Source organism: Mustela erminea, chromosome 10 (genome assembly GCF_009829155.1).
Source record: "Mustela erminea isolate mMusErm1 chromosome 10, mMusErm1.Pri, whole genome shotgun sequence".
Taxonomy (NCBI): domain Eukaryota; kingdom Metazoa; phylum Chordata; class Mammalia; order Carnivora; family Mustelidae; genus Mustela; species Mustela erminea.
In genome coordinates this window covers 73,545,607-73,567,191 of record NC_045623.1, presented here as the reverse complement: position 1 = coordinate 73,567,191, position 21,585 = coordinate 73,545,607, and the positions used below count along the sequence as shown (strand labels likewise).

General features: G+C 46.7%; 2 protein-coding genes, 1 long non-coding RNA gene and 1 pseudogene across 6 annotated transcripts in view; 3 read left to right on the top strand and 1 right to left on the bottom strand.

The window, feature by feature from the left end:
• Positions 1–14,380, top strand: part of RAD54L (RAD54 like) — a 29,594-nt gene extending 15,214 nt beyond the window's left edge. For 2 of the 4 annotated variants that reach the window (XM_032303372.1, XM_032303374.1), the window contains 10 exons: positions 4,029–4,179; positions 7,802–7,928; positions 8,972–9,046; positions 9,184–9,314; positions 9,850–9,960; positions 10,110–10,233; positions 10,588–10,666; positions 10,964–11,143; positions 13,891–14,054; positions 14,150–14,380. In XM_032303372.1, the coding sequence (XP_032159263.1) occupies positions 4,029–4,179; positions 7,802–7,928; positions 8,972–9,046; positions 9,184–9,314; positions 9,850–9,960; positions 10,110–10,233; positions 10,588–10,666; positions 10,964–11,143; positions 13,891–14,054; positions 14,150–14,360 (1,353 nt within the window). In that variant the 3' untranslated portion in view covers positions 14,361–14,380. Of the gene's footprint in view, positions 1–4,028; positions 4,180–7,801; positions 7,929–8,971; positions 9,047–9,183; positions 9,315–9,849; positions 9,961–10,109; positions 10,234–10,587; positions 10,667–10,963; positions 11,144–13,539; positions 14,055–14,149 lie in introns of those variants that run through there. The other 2 variants (XR_004276457.1, XM_032303373.1) reach the window with 2 other exon arrangements.
• Positions 3,575–3,678, top strand: LOC116568288 (annotated as a pseudogene).
• Positions 14,381–14,479: 99 nt separating the features above from the next.
• Positions 14,480–21,585, bottom strand: part of LRRC41 (leucine rich repeat containing 41) — a 38,959-nt gene continuing 31,853 nt past the window's right edge. Inside the window, exons 5-11 of the mRNA XM_032303371.1 lie at positions 20,305–21,448; positions 17,388–17,648; positions 16,682–16,846; positions 16,492–16,590; positions 15,578–15,700; positions 15,285–15,360; positions 14,480–15,191 (exon numbers count right to left, since the gene is read on the bottom strand). Of these exons, the coding sequence (XP_032159262.1) occupies positions 14,972–15,191; positions 15,285–15,360; positions 15,578–15,700; positions 16,492–16,590; positions 16,682–16,846; positions 17,388–17,648; positions 20,305–21,448 (2,088 nt within the window). The 3' untranslated portion in view covers positions 14,480–14,971. The remainder of the gene's footprint in view (positions 15,192–15,284; positions 15,361–15,577; positions 15,701–16,491; positions 16,591–16,681; positions 16,847–17,387; positions 17,649–20,304; positions 21,449–21,585) is intronic.
• On the top strand, positions 15,699–20,310 carry LOC116567976. The gene is made up of 4 exons (XR_004276458.1): positions 15,699–15,785; positions 15,999–16,262; positions 17,815–18,574; positions 19,968–20,310. It is a non-coding gene; the product is annotated as an uncharacterized LOC116567976 (long non-coding RNA).

Here is a 21,585-nt window from a genome sequence, read left to right as displayed (position 1 = left end):
TTCAGAGAGAAAAGTGGCATTTAATCGTGGTATCATTTTTTATTTTTAAAAAGGATAAGTGGAGAACTCTGCCAGAACAGAAATTCAGCAGCAGTTTATTAATAAGAGCTCTGATAGCCTTTCATCTGGCCAAACATTTGATTTGCTGAGTTGCCAGAGTTTGGCTGTTATTTTTATTTATTTATTTATTTATTTATTTATTGTTTTATTGTTTTAAAGATTTTATTTATGTATTTGACAGAGATCATAAGTAGGCAGAGCAGCAGGCAGAGAGAGACAGGGAAGCAGGCTCCCTGCTAAGCAGAGAGCCCAACTCAGGACTCGATCCCAGGACCCTGAGATCATGACCTGAGCCTAACCTATCAAGCCACCCAGGCGCCCCTATTTTATTTTATTTTTTAAAAATATTTTATATTGGGGCGCCTGGGTGGCTCAGTGGTTTAAGCCGCTGCCTTCGGCTCAGGTCATGATCTCAGGGTCCTGGGATCGGGTCCCGCATCGGGCTCTCTGCTCGGCAGAGAGCCTGCTTCCCTCTCTCTCTCTCTGCCTGCCTCTCCATCTACTTGTGATTTCTCTCTGTCAAATAAATAAATAAAATCTTTAAAAAAAAAAAAAAAAATATTTTATATTTATTTGATAGAGACACAGCGAGAGAGGGAATACAAGTAGGAGGTACTGGGAGAGAGAGAAGCAGGCTTCCTGCTGAGCAAGGAGCCCGACGTGGGGCTCGATCGCAGGATCCTGGGATCATGACCTGAGTTGAAGGCAGACATGTAACAACTGAGCCACCCAGGTGCCACTTATTTTCATTTTTTTAAAAGATTTTATTTTGGGGGTGCCTCAGTGGCTCAGTCATTGGGCATCTGCCTTTGGTGCTGGTCATGATCCCGGGGACCTGGGATTGAGCCCTGCGTAGGGCTCCCTGATTTGCAGGGAGCCTGATTCTCCTTTTCCCACTCTTCCTGCTTGTATTCCCTCTCTCACTGTCTCTTTCTATCTCTGTTAAATAAATAAGTAAAATCTTTAATTAAAAAAAAAAAGATTTTATTTTTGGGGCGCCTGGGTGGCTCAGTCATTAAGCATATCTGCCTTTGGCTTAGGTAATGATCCCATGTCCTGGGATCAAACTCCTTGTCAGGCTCCCTGCTTCCCATCAAGCAGGGAGCCTCTCCCTCAGCCTCTCCCCTTGCTTGTGTTCCCTCTCTCTCTGTCTAATAAATAAATAAAATCTTAAAAAAAAAAAATTTTTTTTTTTAAAAGATTTTATTTATTTGACAGATCACAAGTAGGCAGAGAGGCAGACAAAGAGAGAGAGAGGAGGAAGCAGGGTCCCTGCTGAGCAGAGATCCCGATGCGGGGCTCGATCCCACAACCCTGGGATCATGACCCGAGCTGAAAGCAGAGGCTTTAACCCACTGAGCCACCCAGGCGCTCCTAAAAAAATTACAAAAAAAAAAAAAAAAAAAAGATTTTATTTTTAAGGCACCTGGGTGGCTCAGTCAGTTGAGTATCTGACTCTTGATCTCAGCTCAGGTCTTGATCTCAGGGTCATGATTTTGGGCTCTGCACTGAGTACGGAGCCTACTTGAAAAAAAAGAAAGGTAATAGATTTTATTTTTAAACTATCTCTACACCCAGCTGGGGCTCAAACTCATTACCCTGAGATCAAGAGTAACATACTCTTCTGACTGAACCAGCCAGGCATCCCAGAGAGTTTGGGTTTTAAGTCTGGATGATGGTGGGAGGAGGTGGGTCTGGAGACCGGGTATTCCTACAGGGAGCTGGGATTGACTTTCCCTTCCACAGAGACCCACAGGAATATTGTGTTAACTCAGCTCATTTATTAGATTATTTATTAAGTGCCTGTTATGTGTCAGGTCCTGGGGGTCCCATGATGCCTGTCCTCAGGGAGCTTCAGTTGAGAGGGACCCAATTCTTGACACCTATTTCCGCAGGGTCTTTTAGGTAATTTCCTCAAAAGTTTCATTTCCCTCGTGGGCTCCAGAGTCACAGCCTTCTCTGTTTCAGGGCTGGACCTTGGAGCCTCTAGTCATTTTTTAAATCTTTTTATTTGTTTTGGATGTCTTAAAAATTATTTTTAAATTAAGATGTAATTGATGTATAACATGGTATTCGTTTTAGGTATACAACATCCAGTCATTTTTAAAGTTGAAAATTCTAGGTCTAATTCTTTAATAGCAATGGTGGTTATTTGTTCATTTCATTCATCCAACATTTACTGAGTAGTTCTTTGTGTGGGGCTCTGTCCTCTGCACCAAGTTATATAAAGGCAAGTCTGACATGGTCTCTGCCTTAAGAAGTTCCTGTCTAGCTGAGGAGATTAAGTATAGTAGAATGTGACAAGTATTCTAGTATATATAGTGATACATGAGCTGCAGGGTAGTACAGTGCCCAGACTTTGGAAGCACATAGACCTGAGATCAAATCCTAGTTCTGGGGGCACCTGTGTGGCTCATTCAGTTAGGCAGCTGCTTTCAGCTCGGGTCATGATCCCAGGGTCCTGGGATGGAGTCCCACATCAGGCTCCCTGCTTAGTGGAGAGCCTGCTTTTCCCTCTCCCTCAGCCTGCCGCTCTGCCTACTTGTGCTCTCTCTCTCTCTTTTTCTCTCTGTCAAATAAAAAAATAAAATCTTAAAAAAAAAAAATTCTAGTTCTGCTACTTTCTACTAGTGTGATTTAGGATAACTGTTTACCTCTCCAAACTTCATTTTCTCTAAAATTCCCACTTAGTTGATTGCTCTCTGGATTACAGAAGAGACTATAGAGAAGTGTTTCTTATTAGTACAGTGCCTGGCACTTTGAAAAGATTCAGTAAACAGCTATTATATTACAGGGTGCCACAGGAGTGTGGAAGTGGGAGAGGCTGACAGCCTGGGGTCACTGAGGAAGGCTTTGCATGGGAGGTGACATCTGAGGAATTTGCCTGTGGGAGAGAATTATGGGCAGAGGAATGACATGGGCAGAGAGGCCTAAGGAAATCCAGCGTTAGGAATGGGAAGGAGTTAGAGCTTCTTGGACTAAGACAAGCTGTGGAGACTTGTCAAGAGAAGTTACTTAGGGCCTTATTGAGAAGTGCTAAACTAATGAGCTTGGACTTGTTTCTGGAGGCAGGAGGGTCAGTGGAGGTTCTGTGTCTGATTGCATAGCACAGCACAAGGCTGATCGGAGGGGGAGCATGCTGACTTGTTTGTTCATTCTTTCACAGGTGTTTGCATTTTGAGTGCCTTGCCCAGTATGGACTAAAATGGGGACTTCACGGGTAGAAGAGGCACAGGCCTGATCTTGCCCATGTGGTTCTTGGGGAAAGAGGGTGGACCATAGGGTCCTTTACAACTTCGAAAAAGCCTTAAAAAAGAGAGAAGTAACAGTGGTGTGTATGGAGTGGTGAGTGACAGGGAGAATAAGGGTTGGGGAACAGATGCAAAAGGAGGCAAAGAGAGGCTCTTCAGGTATATGAGCTGTGGATTCTGCAGGGTGAGGGAAGGAGGAGGCTGGACTAAGTTCCTTTAGCTCTGACAGCCTAGATATGGCCTCTACACCAATCCAGAAAGCAAAGACTATACTTTCAGGGATCATTTCTATAGTTTGTTACTAGAGAAGTTTCTCTGAACTTGCAGAAAGCATCTGGCTCAGTAGGGTCTGGGCTGGTTGGGCTGATGGGGAGGGAGGATTCCCTGAAAACAAGGGTCTAGAACAAGGTTGAATGTCTCTGAAGAGGGTAAGCAGACTGCTAAGGCTCTGAAGGTTGGGGCAGGGAAAAGGAGGGGAGGTAACAGAATCCAGGGAGTCCTTGCTTTATGAATGTAGCACTGATGGTCTGGAAACTGAAGATCTGACTATTTTCCCTAACAAGCAGGTCAGTTCTCCCTCTTGCTGTGCCTTGCTCGGTTCCCAAGGCCCAGGACCTGTAATGTTTATGATTCCTCTTTTCCTGTCTACACAAGACTTTGCTATCATTAGGGATGCCACATCACGCCCAGGCCTAAGTGAGAATTAATTTCTTGCAGGGACACAGACTTAAGAACTCTGAGAATCAGACATACCAGGCATTGGACAGCTTGAACACCAGCCGGCGGGTGCTTATCTCTGGGACCCCCATCCAGAATGATCTCCTTGAGTATTTCAGCTTGGTACATTTTGTTAATTCAGGCATTCTGGGTAAGAAACCAGCCTTTTCTGCTACATTGGAGAGGAGTCTTGCTTTGGCCTTGGAAGTGTAACTCTAGTTGAAGAGAGAAAGGGGAGAATGCTACTTATATGTAGGTCACTAGGCACTCTTGGAGGAAGACTCCTTTTGTCACGGAGTAGCTTAGCCACTGGAGACCTTGTTTCTACTGAACAACTCAGCAGGGCCCACACCCGCCAGTTTTCCTACCACAGAGGTGGTAGGGCTATGCATGATGTGTCACTATGAGCTGGGCATGGAAATAGTACCTCTAGGCATTTTTGCTCATCACATCCTAGCTGCCTCGCAAGAGCTTTGGCCTCAGAGCAGACTGTCCTGGGCAGTTTTTGTTTCTGGACTACTTGTTGATATACAATTCAGTGTCATTAAATGTGCTTACATTGTTGTGCAACCATCACCACTGTCCATCTCCAGAACTTTTTTATCTTGCAGATCTGAACCTCTGCCCATTAAACAATAACTCCCCCTGTCCCATTCCCCTCAGCTTCTGGCAACCACAGGTGGGTAGTTCTTGCACATAAGTATCTGTGGGAGGGTTTGCTAGTGCCACCCCAACTTGTCAGTGCTCAGGAAGATAACTTTAGTAAAGAACCAGCTAAGCAGCAAGATTTTCATAAAGCAAACACATTTGTGTAACCACTGTCAGATCAATTACCACCACCATCTCTGTGGCACCCCTTATTTTTTTGTTTTTTGTTTTTTTGTTTTGTTTTGTTTTGTTTTTTTAAATTAGAGAGCACACAGGAGGGGAGGGGCAGAGGGAGAGGGAGAGAGCAGACGAGTGCAAGCCCAGTGTGGAGCTTGATCCTACAACCCTGATATTATGACCCAAGCCAAAATCAGGAGTCAGATGCCCAACAAACTGAGCCACCCAAGTGCCCCTAGCAGCATGCTTGCCCCCCGCTTTTTAAAGATTTTATTTATTTATTTGACAGAGACACAGTGAGAGAGGGAACACAAGCAGGAGGAGTGGGAGAGGGAGAGGCAGGCTTCCTGCCAAGCAGGGAGCCTGATGCAGGACTTGATCTCAGGACCCTGGGATCATGACCTGAGCCAAAGGCAGGTGCTTAAAGACTGAGCCACCCAGGCACTCTGCCGCAACCCCTTCTCATCGCTGTTCTCTCTTTTTCCCCCAGAAGTAAACACTCTTCTGACACTCGAGATTATTTTGTTGTTGTTTTTAAGATTATTTATTTATTTGACAGAGATCACAAGTAGGCAGAGAGAGGGGGAAGCAGACTCCCTGCTGAGCAGAGAGCCCGATGTGGGGCTCGATCCCAGGACCCTGGGATCATGACCTGAGCTGAAAGCAGAGGCTTTAACCCACTGAGCCACTCAGGCACCCCTCGAGATTGGTTTTTGCCTGTTTTTTACTATACAGTAATATATTCCTAATACAGTATTCCTAATACCATATATATTCCTTGACATCTGGTTACTTTTTTTTTTTTCAACATTATGTTTATGAGATCCATGTGGTTGCTCATGGCAGTAGTTTGTTTTTCTTCTTTGTATACTATTCCTTTTTTTTCCTTCTTAAGAGAGGTAGAGAAAGAGGGAAGCAGAAGGGTAGAGGGAGAGGGGGAGAGAAAATCTTAGGTTCTACGCCCAGCATGGGCCCAATGCTGGGCTCCATCCCACAACCCTGAGATCACCACTCGAGCTGAAATCAAGAGTTGGATGCTTAACCTAACTGAGTCACCCATGTGCCCCAGTGCTATTCCATGTTCACGAATATACCAGAATTTATTTATCTGTTCTGTGGATGGACAGTTGTTTCCAGTTTTTATTCTTTTGAGCAATGATGCTGTGAACATTCTTGTATGTCTTTACTTGAGCATGGTGTGCATTTCTCTTGTGTAAATACGCATTCTCTGTCCTACAGGTGGAATTGCTGGGTGATATGTTATGCATGTGTTCAGCTCTAGTAGATAACGATTGTGCTAGTAATTCCAGTGTTGCTCCATCAGAGGTCAGCACATTTTTTCTTAAGGGGCTAAGTAGTATTTTAGACTTTCAGGCCACACTGGCTCTGTTATAAGTACTCAGTTCTGCTACTGTAGCATGAAAGCAGCCATTGAATGTAAATGATTGGGCATGGTTGTGTTTTAATAAAACTTTATTTATAGAAACCGGTGCCTGGCCCATGCTGTAGTTTGCTGACCTCTGCTCTATATCATCACCGATATTTATCTTAAGAGAAATTTTTAATTTTAGTCACTTTTTAAAAAAAGATTCTATTTATTTGTGAGAGAGCTCGAGTGGGGAGGAGAGGATGAAGCAGGCTCCCGCTGAGCAAGAAGCCCGATATGGGGTTTGAGTCTAGGACCCTGGGATCATGACCTGGGCTGAAGGCAGCAGCTTAACTGACTGAGCCGCCCAGGCGCCCCTAAAATTTTAGTCATTTTGGTGGCATTTGCCTAATGTTGAATAAAGCTGAACACCTTTTAATATGTTTATTGGCCATTTGAGATCCTCGTTTGTGAGATATTGGACTTTTTTTTCTTCCTGGCCAAAAGAAAACCCTATACCCATTAGGCAGTCACTCCCTATTTCTCCTTACCTTCAAACTCTGATAACCACCAGTCTGTGTTCTGCTCTATGGACTTGCCTATTCTGGACATTTCATATAAATGGAATCATACAATATGTGACCTTTTGTGTTTGCCTTTTTTTTACTTAGTACAGTATTTTGTCCACCGTGTGGCGTGTATCTGTACTTCACTGCGCGGAGACATGCTGCTTCATCTCCTAGAAGCAGCATATAGATGGGCTTTAAAAAAAAATCCGGTCTGACAATTGTATTGTCTTTTTAATTGGATTACTTGGCCCACTTATATTTGATGTAATTAGTTATATATTTGAGTTTTAATCTGTGTGGCCTTTCAAGTCCCCACTTGCTTTGGTAGCTCTCTAATCCATTCAAACAGAGATTGCCTATAATTTGTCTGTCTCTGTTCTTGACAGGAAGGTGATCTGAAACAAAATAGTCTGCCTCTATTGGCAGTGGGCTAATCATTCCTTTTTTACATTCTTTTTTTTTTAATGATTTTATTTATTTATTTGACAGACAGAGATCACAAGCAGCAGGCAGAGAGGCAGGCAGAGAGAGAGGAGGGAGCAGGCTCCTTGCTGAGCAGAGAGCCCGATGCAGGGCTTGATCCCAGGACCCTGGGATCATGACTTGTGCCGAAGGCAGAGGCTTTAACCCACTGAGCCACCTGAGCCACCCAGGTGCCCCTCTTTTTTTTTTTTTTTTTTAATTAAAAAATTTTTAATACAGTTCAAATCAGTGTGCCAGGTTCATTTCAGCTCCTTCACTGGCAAACCTGGGAGCTGGGATTGCTTTAGTTTCTCTGCCTTCTCTTTGTGATGACCAAGGTCTAAAGGTATCTGCTGATCAGCAGCAAGACCTTCATTTCTTCAGTTTTTTGCAGCATGGCTATCAGGGGCCCCCGGGGGAGCATGTGGCTGGCACAGCAAGTGATTAGAAGCGAGGACAGTAAAGAGTGAGACTCCCCCCAACCCGTCGCCTTTTTTTTTTTTTTTTTTACATTCTTTAGTGCTTTAATTTTCCCTTCTGTCTTGTCTTAGGAACTGCCCATGAGTTCAAGAAGCATTTTGAGTTGCCAATTTTGAAGGGTCGAGATGCAGCTGCCAGTGAGGCGGACAGACGGCTAGGAGAGGAGCGGCTGCGGGAGCTCACCAGCATTGTGAATAGGTAGTGGTAGGGCAGGGGGCTGGGCTGGGCAGCAGCACCTTTCTTCAGGATTTTCTCCCAAGTTAGGCCATCAGAATTGCCTCCTAAACCATCCACGTCCAATCCTTTGGGGCCATGGCCTATAAAGGCTAGGATTCTAGGGAGTGGGATCTGTGCACTCTCCAGAGCCACTGAATAAATAGAGGTGTCTTGCAGGTCAGGTCCCTGCTTTCTTCCTGGCCAGGGCCCTGTAGTCTGTTTTTGGGCTGCTTAGCACCCTATTGAGGAAGCCTTTTCTGATGTTGCCAGACTCCCTGAGCCTTGAAGCATTATTAGTACTTCAGACGCTTTCTGTCAGTTAATCTCAGAGCTAAAGCACCAGGCTTCCCTTGTCAGGCCCCATAGCCTACTTTGACATGTAGAAATAGAATCTGAAGGATGGGTGTAGCTCCCATACTAAGAGGGCTTTTCCATAGGGCCCGCATAGGGGACAAGTATATTTGGGACTGCTCTGTTGTAGATAATACACTTGATGATTTATATCCTGGAGTCCTGCCCCCTCCTCTTCCCAATTTTTTTTAGATGGTAGGAAGGAGAGTACTGTGTTTTAGGTACTACTCCTAGTTCTCAGGAGCTACTCCCTAGGTGCTTGATCCCTGTCCATCCTGGTTTGCCAGGAGGTATGAGCTTAATTTCATTGAACCTTGGACCATGTGGTATTTGCGCGAGTATAAGCAGAAATTCCCCTAAGGACTTAGTGGTTTGCAGCTTGCTTTCCCTGTCTGAATACCAGGCTCAATGGGGAAGTCTTGACCTTCTCTTGAAGACCAACTAAACTTTTGAAGAGGAAGACAAAGCATTGTCAAAAGCTAGATTGTTTGAAAGGGTCTTTGTTTCATGACTGAGACCCTTATAAAGATATATTTGCCATAGGGCTGATGGGTCTCTGACATTTGATACTACAGAAGAGAGATAATCTTTTGGATTGTTTGGGTGGTAGCTTTTATTCCAGTAGCTAGCATAGCATTTTTACCAGCCTCTTGCCTTTTTACCTGTCTCCCCAGGTGTCTGATACGGAGGACATCGGATATCCTGTCTAAATATCTGCCTGTGAAGATCGAGCAGGTGGTTTGTTGTAGGTACTGAACTCAACTGAGGGGTGTAGAGTGAGTGTGGTAAGAAAGAAAAAAAGCTCAGCCCGTGAGGCAAGACATTGTCTTCAGGGCAGAAGTGTGGTCCACAGCCTTTCCCACTGACCCAGCTAACTTTTTTTCAGGCTGACACCCCTTCAGACTGAATTGTACAAGAGGTTTCTGAGACAAGCCAAGCCAGCCGAAGAGTTGCGTGAGGGCAAAATGACTATGTCATCCCTTTCTTCCATAACCTTACTAAAGAAGCTTTGTAATCGTGAGTTGGGTCCATGTCCTGGGGTTCTCTGAGAGAGTGAGCAAGGCAAGGGTAGGTTCTGGTATGGTTCAGACACCTTCCAGACTTGGCTAGAGTCCTCATAAAGGCCACATGTGATTCTAGCCCTCCCTGAGGTATGAACCCTAATTGTGTACTCTGTAAACCAGACCCTTTGTTTTGAAAGGTTTGGCATATTCCCTGCCCAGCCCATACTTGATGCTTGGTATATGGGACTCTTTTGTGAGTATGTGCACACACATATGTGCAAATAAAATGTTGGACTGGAGGAAAAATAACAAACCTTGCCCTCGCTGGTATAGTTCCCTTTTTGTTGGGAGAGCGCACTAGTGAGCAAGGTGGTCCCAGATGGAACTGACTAGATACTGGGATTTGGAGCCAAGCAAGTCTGATGCTGAGGAAGGTCTTGCTGGGTAGGCTTCTAGAGGGGGTTCCAGTGAGCACTGAAGTGGAAACTTCCGAAAGCACTATAGCTGGCATTTTGCATTTTGCTTGTGGGTTGTCCCCCCGCCTCCAGATCCAGCTCTAATCTATGACAAGTGTGTGGAAGAGGAGGATGGCTTTGAAGGTGCTTTGGAAATATTTCCCCCTGGTTATAGCTCCAAGGCTCTAGAGCCCCAGCTGTCAGGTAAGCCAGTCTTTGGGTTCCTCTGAGAGGAGGAGTGGGAGATTGTCTCTGTGCTAGATATATCCTTGTCTCAAGGTATGATATCAGGAGTAAGACTCCTGGGGCATTGGGATGGCCTGCTGGGGGCTAATAGTTGCTGATTTCTCCAGGTAAGATGCTGGTCCTTGATTACATTCTGGCAGTGACCCGAAGCCGCAGCAGTGACAAAGTAGTGCTGGTGTCCAATTACACTCAGACACTGGATCTCTTTGAGAAGCTCTGCCGGGCCCGAAGGTAGGGAAGGGCCTCATCAGTTTGCCAAAGCAGTGTCTCCCCGACCATCCTGCTATGCAGAGTAGGTGTTCTGACTGGTGCATATGGGCCAAGACACGGGTATGGTAGGGGCTTCCCAGAAAATATCTGTTCTCTTATTGTTGTGATGGTCCCAGCTCCATCTTCAAGCAGAATAGCCCCTGGTCCTGCCCCAGGTACTTCCAGAGGACAGAGTTCTGGCTTTTAGCTCCCTGCTCATCCCTTTGTGAATTTAGGGCCTCAAGCTGTAGATAAGTAGCCTCAAGCATGGTTCAGTTCCTTTGGTAGCAGGGCTCTGCTTCCTTTTTGGGTTTTGATCTTTGGATTCCCCTTCAGGTACTTATATGTCCGCTTGGATGGCACAATGTCCATTAAGAAGCGAGCCAAGGTCGTGGAGCGCTTTAACAATCCGTCGGTAAATGTACAGCCCCTGTTCCTACACTACCAGTGCAGTAACACCAGAGTCAAGGGGTGATGGAGAAACTATAAGGGTGCTCTGCTTTAGGGTCTCTTTTCTCCCTCTTTTCGGGTGGGTGTGGTGGGGTTCGGCAAGTTAGTGATGGTTGGGCTGGGAAATTGGCAAGCAGACAAATTGGTGGTTCTTACAGCATGAGAGTACAAGTGTGTGAGAGAGAGAACAGTCTGCTGGACTGAATAGGATTCCAGTTCAGGCTCTAAGAGGTTCTTTTTCTCCTGCTTCCTCTCTTTCCAGAGCCCTGACTTTGTCTTCATGCTGAGCAGCAAAGCTGGTGGCTGTGGCCTCAATCTCATTGGGGCTAACCGACTGGTCATGTTTGACCCTGACTGGAACCCGGCCAATGATGAACAAGCCATGGCCCGGGTCTGGCGTGACGGTCAAAAGAAGACATGCTATATCTATCGCCTGCTGTCTGTAAGGATGGTGACAGTGGTCATAGTAGGGGTGGGTCATGGAAGAAGTCCTTCAGGACCTTCTTGGGTTGTTTGTCAGTACCTCTCGTTGGCCCCTCTGCCTTTCGCAGTGGCCAGGCTATGCAGCTTAGCCAGAGCCCTTTATTCTTCTGTTCTTTCTTCCTCTCTCCACCCCATTCCTTCAAAACTTTTACTATGCCATCTGGATACCTGTTCAGTGGTTAACAAACTCTCCTGTGATCACCTTCCTTTCCCAGAACACCTGCTTTGCCTCATGCTTGATTTCTGCAATGCCACTTGCCTTGTAATCTTCTCACACTCCATGTGTCCCATGGGGCTAAGAGGTATTGGCATTCTCCAAGTTCTCAGTCATCATTCAGACCATCCACACTATAGTTCTCTTTTAAAGCTCATGTTATCTCACTTGACTACTTTTTTTCCTTGTTATACTCCTCTATTCTATGCTATTTTCCTAATTCATTGATGACTTTGGATACCAGTGCAGTCTTCATTTTTCCCCAGATCATCTTGACTTTTAGGGACTATGCAGTTTTCTAGCACTCTGGCCCTCATGTTTCCTTGACCTCCTAATGAGCTCTTTAACTCCCCCTCATTTAATTACTCCCAGGGCCACACTCCAGAACTTTAATAGTGCCAAAACTATACATAGTTCCAAACATTAATAGCTATCTTTCTAGTCTCACTTCCTGTCCTTCCAGCTTTCTTATACCTCCTACATCTGCTTCAAACTAATGTCCCTAGTACCTCACCTTCCCTCAGTCTGGCTCGACTTCTCTTTCTGTTTGGTCTGATTCTTACTGTGTATTCTTTCAGCCACTCTTTCTGTAAAATCTTCTCCACTTGGATCATTACAACTATTTTCAGGTTCTGCACCACGTACAATTTGCAGGTATAGATCAGAACTAGCACAAATTCACATATTCCATTTTGGACTGGGCCATATCACTGCTAGTCACTGCTAGCCTTCACCACTTCCCTCAAGTTTCTTACCTAACCCTGTCTGTCATTCTTTTTGCAGAGACCTTATCTTCTACTTCAAAGAGAAAACATAGGCTACCGGGCTTGAATTCTCTAGCCTCTCTTTTGTAAATCTCTACACCTGGCTCTTCTCTTCCCATCTCAGAGGAAGATCATTTCCTTCTTTTCTGGGGCTCATCATTCTAGCTTGGCCCTAGACTCTTTCCTTTCCTTTCTTAGTTCTCTTTTATTTCCCTGGGTCTACAAACATGCTCAAGTAGCTCTCATCTGAAAACAGTTTCTTAAGCCTCCATCCAATTGTAGCTACTACTTTGGGTTACTTTCCATTCATTCATAGTCACATTTTTCCAAAGCTAACGTAAAAACTACAAACTAACTTCACTTCCTCATCTTCTACTCACTCATCAGACCAGTTATGCCACCAAACCTGCTTTTGAATGTACTACTGGCTTCCTAATTGCCAAAACAATTGTGTTTTTTCCTGTGAATCTGACACTGTTTACCACTAATCCTTAAAATTCTATTCTCTCTAGAAATTCCACTCTGGTTTTCCCACCTCTTGTGATCACATACACTCATTATATTGGCAAATCTCTAAATTTTTAGCCTGGATCTCTTACCTGAGTTCTAGACCCATATTTCCATTACCTGTTGTACAATTCCACTTGCCTGTTTTATGAACACTTTAGATGTATGGTGGACTAAATTCATTTTCTTTCTGAATTCTGTCATTTAATGGCTCCATTATCCAGCCAACCCAAATCTGGGTATCATCCTACTGGACCATTCTGTTTCCTAAAAACAAATTGTTATTTTTACTTTCTGGAAATTTCTTTAACTTCCTCTCTGTACCATGCTAAGGTCACAGTCCTCTCACTTGGATATTGCAGCAGCTTCCTAATTCTTTACCTTTGGTCTTAATCTGTTCTTCATATATTGCTTCCAGAATAAACTTGGCAAAAATTCTGATTTTGCTTTTCATCACTTGCAGAACAATGCCAACCTCTCTCAGCCCGGCATCCAATATTTCTCCAGTATGACTTCTGCTGACTCTCAATCCCAGCTTGAGATTCCCACTCTATATTCCCACTGTCCCCCAGACAGGCTCAAGTTCTCACTCCTCTAGTAGGCCAGGCTTATTCCTTTGTTGCTACGTGGGACCTAGGAGCTTTCCCCTCTCTCTTTCCTTGTAGACCATCTATTCATGTTTTAAAATTCAACTTGAGGATAATCTTTCAAGCTTCCCAGCATTCCGCTCTACTACCATCCCTCTTTTGGGCCCCTGGGTATCCTATACAGGTTTTTATTATTGTACCAATTAGTTTTTGTCTCTCCCACTAGTCTGTGAGCTCAAGAATAGAGATTATATTTTATTCTTCTTTGTATCCTCATGCACAGGGCCTGGTCTAGGATACCTTAATGATATTTATTGAGAGAGAGAGAGACCTGGGCTTGGTGTGGAGCTCTGGTGAAGCTGCTGCAAACCTCAGCTCACTCTGAAGGAATTTAGCCAGGCCATTGAAACCCTCCATTTGTACAGAAAATATCCTGGGTGAGCAGACATGTACGAGTCATGTTCTCAAGAAATAGACTGGGAAAATGGGCTCAGCTAAGCAGATGTGTGGCTGTAGGATTTTGGGTTTTCTTTTATTTCTCCTTCTCTTGGGTGGCTATAGTTTCAACTCCTGGGTTTTCCTGCCCCATGTTTGGGGATGACTTAGCCATGTACCCCGGGTCTCTGCACCCCAGGCCGGAACCATTGAGGAGAAGATCTTTCAGCGCCAGAGCCACAAGAAGGCACTGAGCAGCTGTGTGGTGGATGAGGAGCAGGACGTGGAGCGGCACTTCTCTCTGGGCGAGTTGAAGGAGCTGTTTACTCTCGATGAGGCTAGCCTTAGCGACACTCATGAAAGGTGCGTGGAATGCCCTTACTGGCATTACCTCTGAACTCCCTGCACAGCATGGAGATGGGCTCTATAGTCATCACAGCTCTGTTCTCTGCCCCCAGGCTGCGCTGCCGCCGCTGTGTCAACAACCACCAGGTCCGGCCACCCCCTGATGGTTCTGACTGTACTTCAGACCTGGCTCAGTGGAACCATAACACTGATAAGCAGGGGCTCAAGGATGAGGTACTCCAGGCTGCCTGGGATGCTGCCTCCACTGCCATCACATTCGTCTTCCACCAGCGTTCTCATGAAGAGCAGCGGGGCCTCCACTGATAAACCAGTTGGTCTGGGTATAGCTGTTAGAGGAAGGAGACAGGGAAAAGGGGCTCCTTGCCCCATAGGACCCTACTGAATTTTGTTCTCTGGGACAAAAATCATCAAGGAGGGCCACGTGATGTTTGCCCAAAGTTTATTTTATAAGAAAAACTTTTTTGGTTAAAAAAAAAGAAAGGAATAAAGGTATGAAAGGGACTGAGGCCTGGGAGCAGCATGGTAAGCCCAGCGGAGGAGGCCTGGTAGTGGACACTCCTAAACTTCTCTAAAGCCTGGGTGCCTGCTTTGGGAAGGAAAGCAGGAACCTTGGGCAGGGGGGAGGGGAGATGTCCTCAGTGACTGAGGAGCACTGTAACCTGGCCCAGGGTTCCCAGAGTACTGGGTAAGGGGCCCAGAGGCTCTACATCCAGTTTTGGGAATACCTTTGCTGAGCCCCATCAAGGCCACCAGGACCTCAGTGCAAGGGAAGAAGGAAAAAAGAGAAAAAAAGGTGGCAGAAAGAGAAAGACAGAATTGGTGTTTGGGAGTTCTGGGCAGCCCATGTCACAGCCCATGTCTCAGCCCCTGCAAGCTGATGGTACTGAGCATGGGCCTGTGAAGCATGGGCCCCATCACATGGTGCTGACATAATCTGCAAAGGCCTGGGATGAGTCCCACGAGTCGCTAACCACATGGCAAGTGGCCCGGAGCCGCCGAATGGCTTCCCTGGCTGTGACTGCATCCTGGTCCAGCCAGTTCTGGAAGAGGCGCAGGTGACCAAAGGCTCCACGGCCCCAGCGCTCCAGCCGCTTGGCGAACTCCAGAAGGCCATCTGGCTTGATGCAGTTGGAACTGGTAGGGGTGAGACAGATTAGACACCCAGGAAACAACTAATCCCTCTATCCCTGAAGCTCCATCCCTTGTCCCTTCCCCCTCCCCATGTACCTGATGTCCAGCTGACACAGAGAGGAGGATGAATCCTCTGAGAAAACATCTGCCAGGGCCAGCAAGCCAGCATTCCCTGGGGAGAAGGGGAGAAATGTCTGTAACCACCCAACAGGGAATGAGTATCCCAATCCAGTTCTGGTAGAGAGAAGCCCAGCCTCCTGAAGCTCCAGCACACAACTATATTCCAACCCCCATGTTCCCAGTGGAGAGGCCTATGCCTTCATCCACTGAGTTTCTAAGTCCAAGGACTGGCTCCTTCCCCCTGCCCCTTCCCAGGGCCCTGCCCCCACCCAGGCGGTTCCCTGGCAGCCGGAGGCCCTTCAGTGTGGAGTTGCCCTTCATAGCAGCAACCATCTCAGGCAGAAATTGGGCCGGGCGCTTCTCAAACAGACGGCAGAAGGAGAAGGTAATCTCTGTCAAGAGAAATTAGAGTAAATTCTGATGGCTATCATTAGGACTTGGTGCTCCCCCTCCTGTCCCAATTGGCCCTAGCAAGAGGTGTGAACATTTTTTTTTTTTTTTTAAAGATTTTATTTATTCATTTGACAGATAGAGATCGCAAGTAGGCAGAGAGGCAGGCAGAGAGAGAGGTAGAAGCAGGCTTCCCACTGAGCAGAGAGCCCGATGCGGGGCTCGATCCCAGGACCCTGAGATCATGACCTGAGCCAAAGGCAGAGGCTTTAACCCACTGAGCCACCCAGGCACCCCGAGGTGTGAACATTTTTAAAGAAGCCCAGAAAGAAGGGAATTTTCCAAGACCCCAAGCAAGACTGGAACTAAATCAGATTCAGACAAGAGACTGATCCCAGATACTCAGTTGGGAGGTTCTCTACATGAATGGTTCTCCATTTAATTTCCCCACCTCTATCTACTAACTGCCCTCTGCAGGAGTGGGCATTAGGGGCAAGTCTATAAGGGGAGGCTGACACAGCATATTTATCCTTAACTACCGCCATTTATGCCAACCACTGAAAGGTAAGAAAAATTTGAGTGAGGCACTCTAAAAGTTAATAATTTTCCCATGTGTAGTACAGGAGGAATTGAGTTTGGGACCTTTTAGAAGGAAGATCATGCAGGTTCTACAGTAATTTTATAGTTGAAGATATAAGGCCAAGAGCAGAACATGGCTTGCTCATTCAGTGAAACAGTGGCAGAGCCACAGTGAAGATCCAGGAATGCCCCAGGTTCTGGATGAAGAACTTACCTTGAAGAGTCAGATTCTGTAGCAAAAAGAGCACCTCGCTCTGACAGTCAGCCAGGTTCATGTCATGGAAGCTCAGCCTCTTCAGGGCCAGGTTGTACTCTGTGTGGGGGCAGAGGCCATAGACCTTAACTTTGCCAAAGAATGATGCAAGGTCTCTTGCCCTCCCTTTACCATTCTAGCTGGGTCCTACCTTTGAGTGTCTGTAACACAAGCCCAAAATCTTGGGGCGAGGCAAAGGTGGCACTATCCAGAGACAGCTGCTGCAGAGAACCTGAGGCCTTCAGTACAGAGCAGAGCAGTGGGGCTGGTTGGGCTCCCCGTGGAAATCCCATCTCTAGCTGTTCCAGGCAGTTTTCTGGATATGGTAGGGAGAAAAGGTTATCGCTGGCCATCTCCCTTCTTGTCCCCGAGTAGGTCCCATCTTGTTCTTTAGAGATTCACTAAAAAGTTCGATTCATTTACTTGTCATTGAGTATGCACTTCACATTAGGTACTGTGCTGGGTTCTGGGAACAGCACTAAATGAGATTTGGTCCTTGCCCTTCTGGAACTTTTAGTCCAGGAAGACTACTCAAACAAGCAAGTAAGTGTGCAGAGTGGTGACATAGGAAACAGGACCTAAAGGAATATAAAGAGTGACCTAGACTGCCTTTCTAGAGACTAATCTGCCACAGTCACTTCCTACTGGGCTTATAGTGGTCTGGGCCCTCTTCAGGCCATGGTTATCTTTGAACAGCAGGCTCTAAAGAGGGATTGGATTTCATTCCCTTTTTGAGGAATGAGTTTACCAGGCCTGAACCAGAGGTTGTCCCACCTTCCTCAACTTCACATTTGTGTGGACACAAATGCACCTTCACATCTGTGTTGGGACACACACACACACACACACAGCTTCACCTGGTATCTCTTCATCTCCAATTATGTGGCTAGGGGGCCCTGCATTCCCTGGCACAGCAGGGTTGTCCCTCTGGCTGGGGTGATCCACGCGGATAGAGAGGACCCGCAGTAGGGGCAGGGCTCGCACAATGGCACGTGTCAGCTCCAGGATGGGCAGTGGTGAGAACAGATCACTGAGATGCAGGGCACGGAGGCGGCATCCAGCCTGGCCTGACAGGGCCCGCAGACTGTCCAGCAGGCGGAAGATGTTAGAGCCCAGGCCTATGGCAGGAAAGAAGTTAGGTCAGTCATGTGGGAAAGTCAGTAGAAGTGACATTCAGAGACAACTCCAGATATTTCTGTTGATAACTGCTAAATTTCTTGAGCTTTGGATCAGGTTAGTTAAAATCATTTGTCTCAACCATTCATTGTCTTGCTTTCTCCTCAGGTAACCAGCAAACTGATGTCTACTGTACTGGGCCATGGCCCTACTGTGACTGCATCAGTGAGGGCAGTCACAAAACAGAAGATAGTAACATGAGGAAGGGGGGAAGGGCATTTTGTGCTACAGGCTGAATGACAGGCCCAGAGGGCAGCAGCAGTCTCTGGACTTTTCTTATAGGTCACATGGAACATTTGAAATCTAAGCGGTGGAGTGACAATGACCCAGTAGGGAATACTTTAAAGGATTAACTGGGTGGGAATAGAGCAAAAAAAGGGTAACCACACCCTACAAAAGTGAGCAGTATCCAGAAGGGTTAGAGCAAAGGCTTAATGCCACAAAGCAAGTATTATCTCCCCTTGGACTGAGGTTTCCTCTGGACTCATTCCTCCTGCTATACCTTACCCAGTACCTAGTAAATATAGTTTTTGCTAGACAGTGATGAGTAGCAGATCTCATTCCTGGCTATGTAGCCTGATGGACAACAAAAACGTGCGAGGGGAGCTGGGGAAGTAGGATATTGTAGAAACACAAAGGATGAGTACTTGGTACCCAGTCCAGCTTCTAACAGTAAAGACTTTCCAATTAAGTCCTAAAGAACACAAAGGAGACTTAAACAGAGGGAGAGGAGTGACTGGCAGGGAGAACTCCATATATATAAAGGCCCGAAGGAAGAAGAGTGGCAGGTTCCAAGAACTGAAAAACACTCGGTGGGACTGGTGTGTAAAGTATGAGGGGAGAGGATGTTCAAGATGCCACTACGAAGGTAAGCAGGGGTGAGAACACGAATGACCTGTAAGTAAATTAAGTATGTGACAGGAAACTGTGACAGGAAACTCACTTAACTGCTTTAAGTGAGTGAATGGCCTTTGCATTACAAAAAAAAAAAATGCTGGGGCATTGGTGTAGGGTGTAGAGGGGAGGAACTGTTGATGAATGCAAGTGAGAACAGTAGTTTGAATTAAGATGTGGAGATAAATAAGTGGATTTGAGAGATCTTAAAAATAGATGTGGTGCAAAAAAAAAAAAAAAAAGAACCCAGCAGTCTTCTGGGCAGCTGAGAGCTGTAAGGTCACTGACAGAATAGGAGGATCAAGCCGAGGGGAGAAGATGCATTCAGGTTGGTTTACGAAATATCTAGTAGTCACCTGGCTGAAATGGTTCTAGAGTTTAGGAAAAAGATTTGGAGTGGACCCTTATCATAGATTGAGGAGTCTTCAGCATAGTTGGCTTTTGAAACCAAAAGAATGGACAAAACCATCCAGGACATATGTGTAAAATGGCAGAGCTCTGAGGAACTCTGAACATTAATAAGAAGTAATGTCCAGAAAGGGAGAAAAAAAATTTTTGAGGTAGTGAAAATGAGAGTATTTCATGAAGGCTGTTTCATAGCAGCAAATGTTGCCAAGAATTAATATAAGAGGAGGACTGAAAAGTATGTATTGGACTTAGTGACAAGGAAGACCTTGGAGAAGGTAGGCAACATTGAGTTTAAAACCTTGGGATTCTGGAATCAGGTTGCCTGGGTTTGAATTCTGGCTCTACAATTTACTAGTGAGGTTACCCTGGGTAAGCCAGTTAACCTCATAGGGTTGTTGTAAGGATCCAATTAACAGAATACTTAAATTATGCCAGACACATATTAAGCAGTATATAAAAGTTAGTTATTACTAAAGCATTTGAGAAACAAGCTTTCCTAAGGCAAGAGGGTATGGGTCCAGAGCACAGGTAATAGAGCTGCCCTAGTTAGAATGGCCATCTCCCATTGTGAAAGAGGAAAGGATGAGTGTAGATGTAGAATTCTGGGTTGGTTAACAAGCTGAAGTTCATGTGTAATGGCTTCTATGTTCTTTGAAGTAGGAAGTGAAGTCCTCTGCTGAGAAAGGAAAAGGGGGAAACATTTAGAAGTAGTGGAAAGGAATGGGAGCTAATGTTGCAAACACAGGATCCATGTAAGATTGAAGACTGAACGTATAGTAGCACCAGTCTGCACAGTGTGATTTTCTCCACCCATGCTCAGCAAGTGACGGAGATTGGTGGATTTGCCCAGAGCTGAAGTTCGGCTAGCTGGGCACAGCCAGGCATGGGGAAGAACTGAGGACTGCTTCATAGATTGCTGGTCTGATAAAAATGTGTTCTATACCTTTTTGTCTATACAGCTGCTTTGACAGGACTGGGGGGACTCAACCTTAGCCCTGGCTGGGCCCTAAATACACTCCACTGCTCCCATCTGCCTGTGGATTGCCTACCATGGCTAAAATGTACCCCTTCTTTGGGCCCTCACTGCCTCTCAGGAACCTCTGCTTACAACTCTAAATCAAGCCTATAGACCTCATGTTCTTCCCCAGCAATGGAAGTCTGCCCCTATTTCAGGTGTGTGCTTTCCGCAGGGCCTCATGTGCAGCTGCTTGATCATACTCCCTATTCCCCTCCACAGGGCTGGGCACACGGCTGGTGCCGCTGTGAGACCCATCCCTGCCCCTGCAGGACACTCACCATTATAGGAGAGTGTGAGGCTCTCCAGAGACACCCAGGAGCTCAGCAGGTGGCACAGTGTCAGAGCTGCCTCTGTGGACAGCGGAACTGTGAACAGCTCCAAGGTGGAGATGCTGCGGAATCGCTGGGAGGCCTCCAGTGCTGGAAGCCCCAGGCAGCTGGGATCTGATCCATCCAGAGCTCCACAAGCCACTTCCCCGATCTCCATCTCTTCCCCATCCTCCTTCTCACCAGCCACAATGAAAACAAAGTCATACAGGTCTTCAGACTCTGCACCAGACCCCTGACGGGTGCGAGGACCCTTCTTCCCTGTAGCTCGCTTAAAACGCTTTAGGGGCTTAGGCTGTGGGGCTGAGCTAGCTGGAGCCCGTTTGGATGAGGATGTGGAAGAGGAGGCAGAGGCAGAGGAGCTGGTGGCTGGAGCAGAGGATGGCCGCTTGGTGCCAGGCGCCTCATGGGAAGTTGCCGGAGGGTGCAGATCCCTCTTGGGGTCTGTCCCACCTGCTGTCAGGCTCTCCTGTGTGCTCCGGCGTGTTACCCGGGTGGCAGGTGCAGCTCTGGCTATCTGCTTGGCTTCGCTCTTCCGCCGAGAGGCCATCAGGGCTGCAGCACATCGCTCAGCAGCATCCCTGCGAGGCCTGCGTGAGCCCAGCAAGAGGGACCCTTCATCTCTGGATGGGGCCCGGCCTCGGGAGGCCTCTCCACAGAGGCGGCAAGGTGGGCCGCCAGGGCCTGGCTGCCAGAAGCCAGCACTCATGGTGAGGATAAGGATGAAAAGGGCTGACTCGGGCACAGGCCAGGAGTAGAGCGACACCTGGCTGACAGCCCCATGGTGAATAAGCTGATGCAGAAGCTGCCGGAGTGACTGCTGAGCAGCCACATCAGAGAACAGCAGGTGGCGGAACTTGAGGGTGTGCAGGGAACTGGCCAGGGTCTCCAAAACCCTGCGGTTGGGCTCGGCCACCAGCTCCGTCGCACCCTGCAGCATATTGCAGATGGTGAGCTGCCGGACATGGCGGGAGCTGTGCAGAAGAGGTGAGAAGCGCTGGTCGCAGAGACGCCTGTCAGAAGATACATCAATGGTCCCACGTAGAACATGGGAAAAAAAGGCTTCCATAAACTTGGCTCGCCAACAGGTCACACTCTGAAAGCAGAGAACATGCCGGACAGTTGTGATACTAAGAGGATACCCACTGAACCATCCTCATCCTGGGTCCCTCCCTTCGAATGGCTATCTGCTGAGCCAGGCAACATTCTAAATAATTTGCACTAATTCATTTA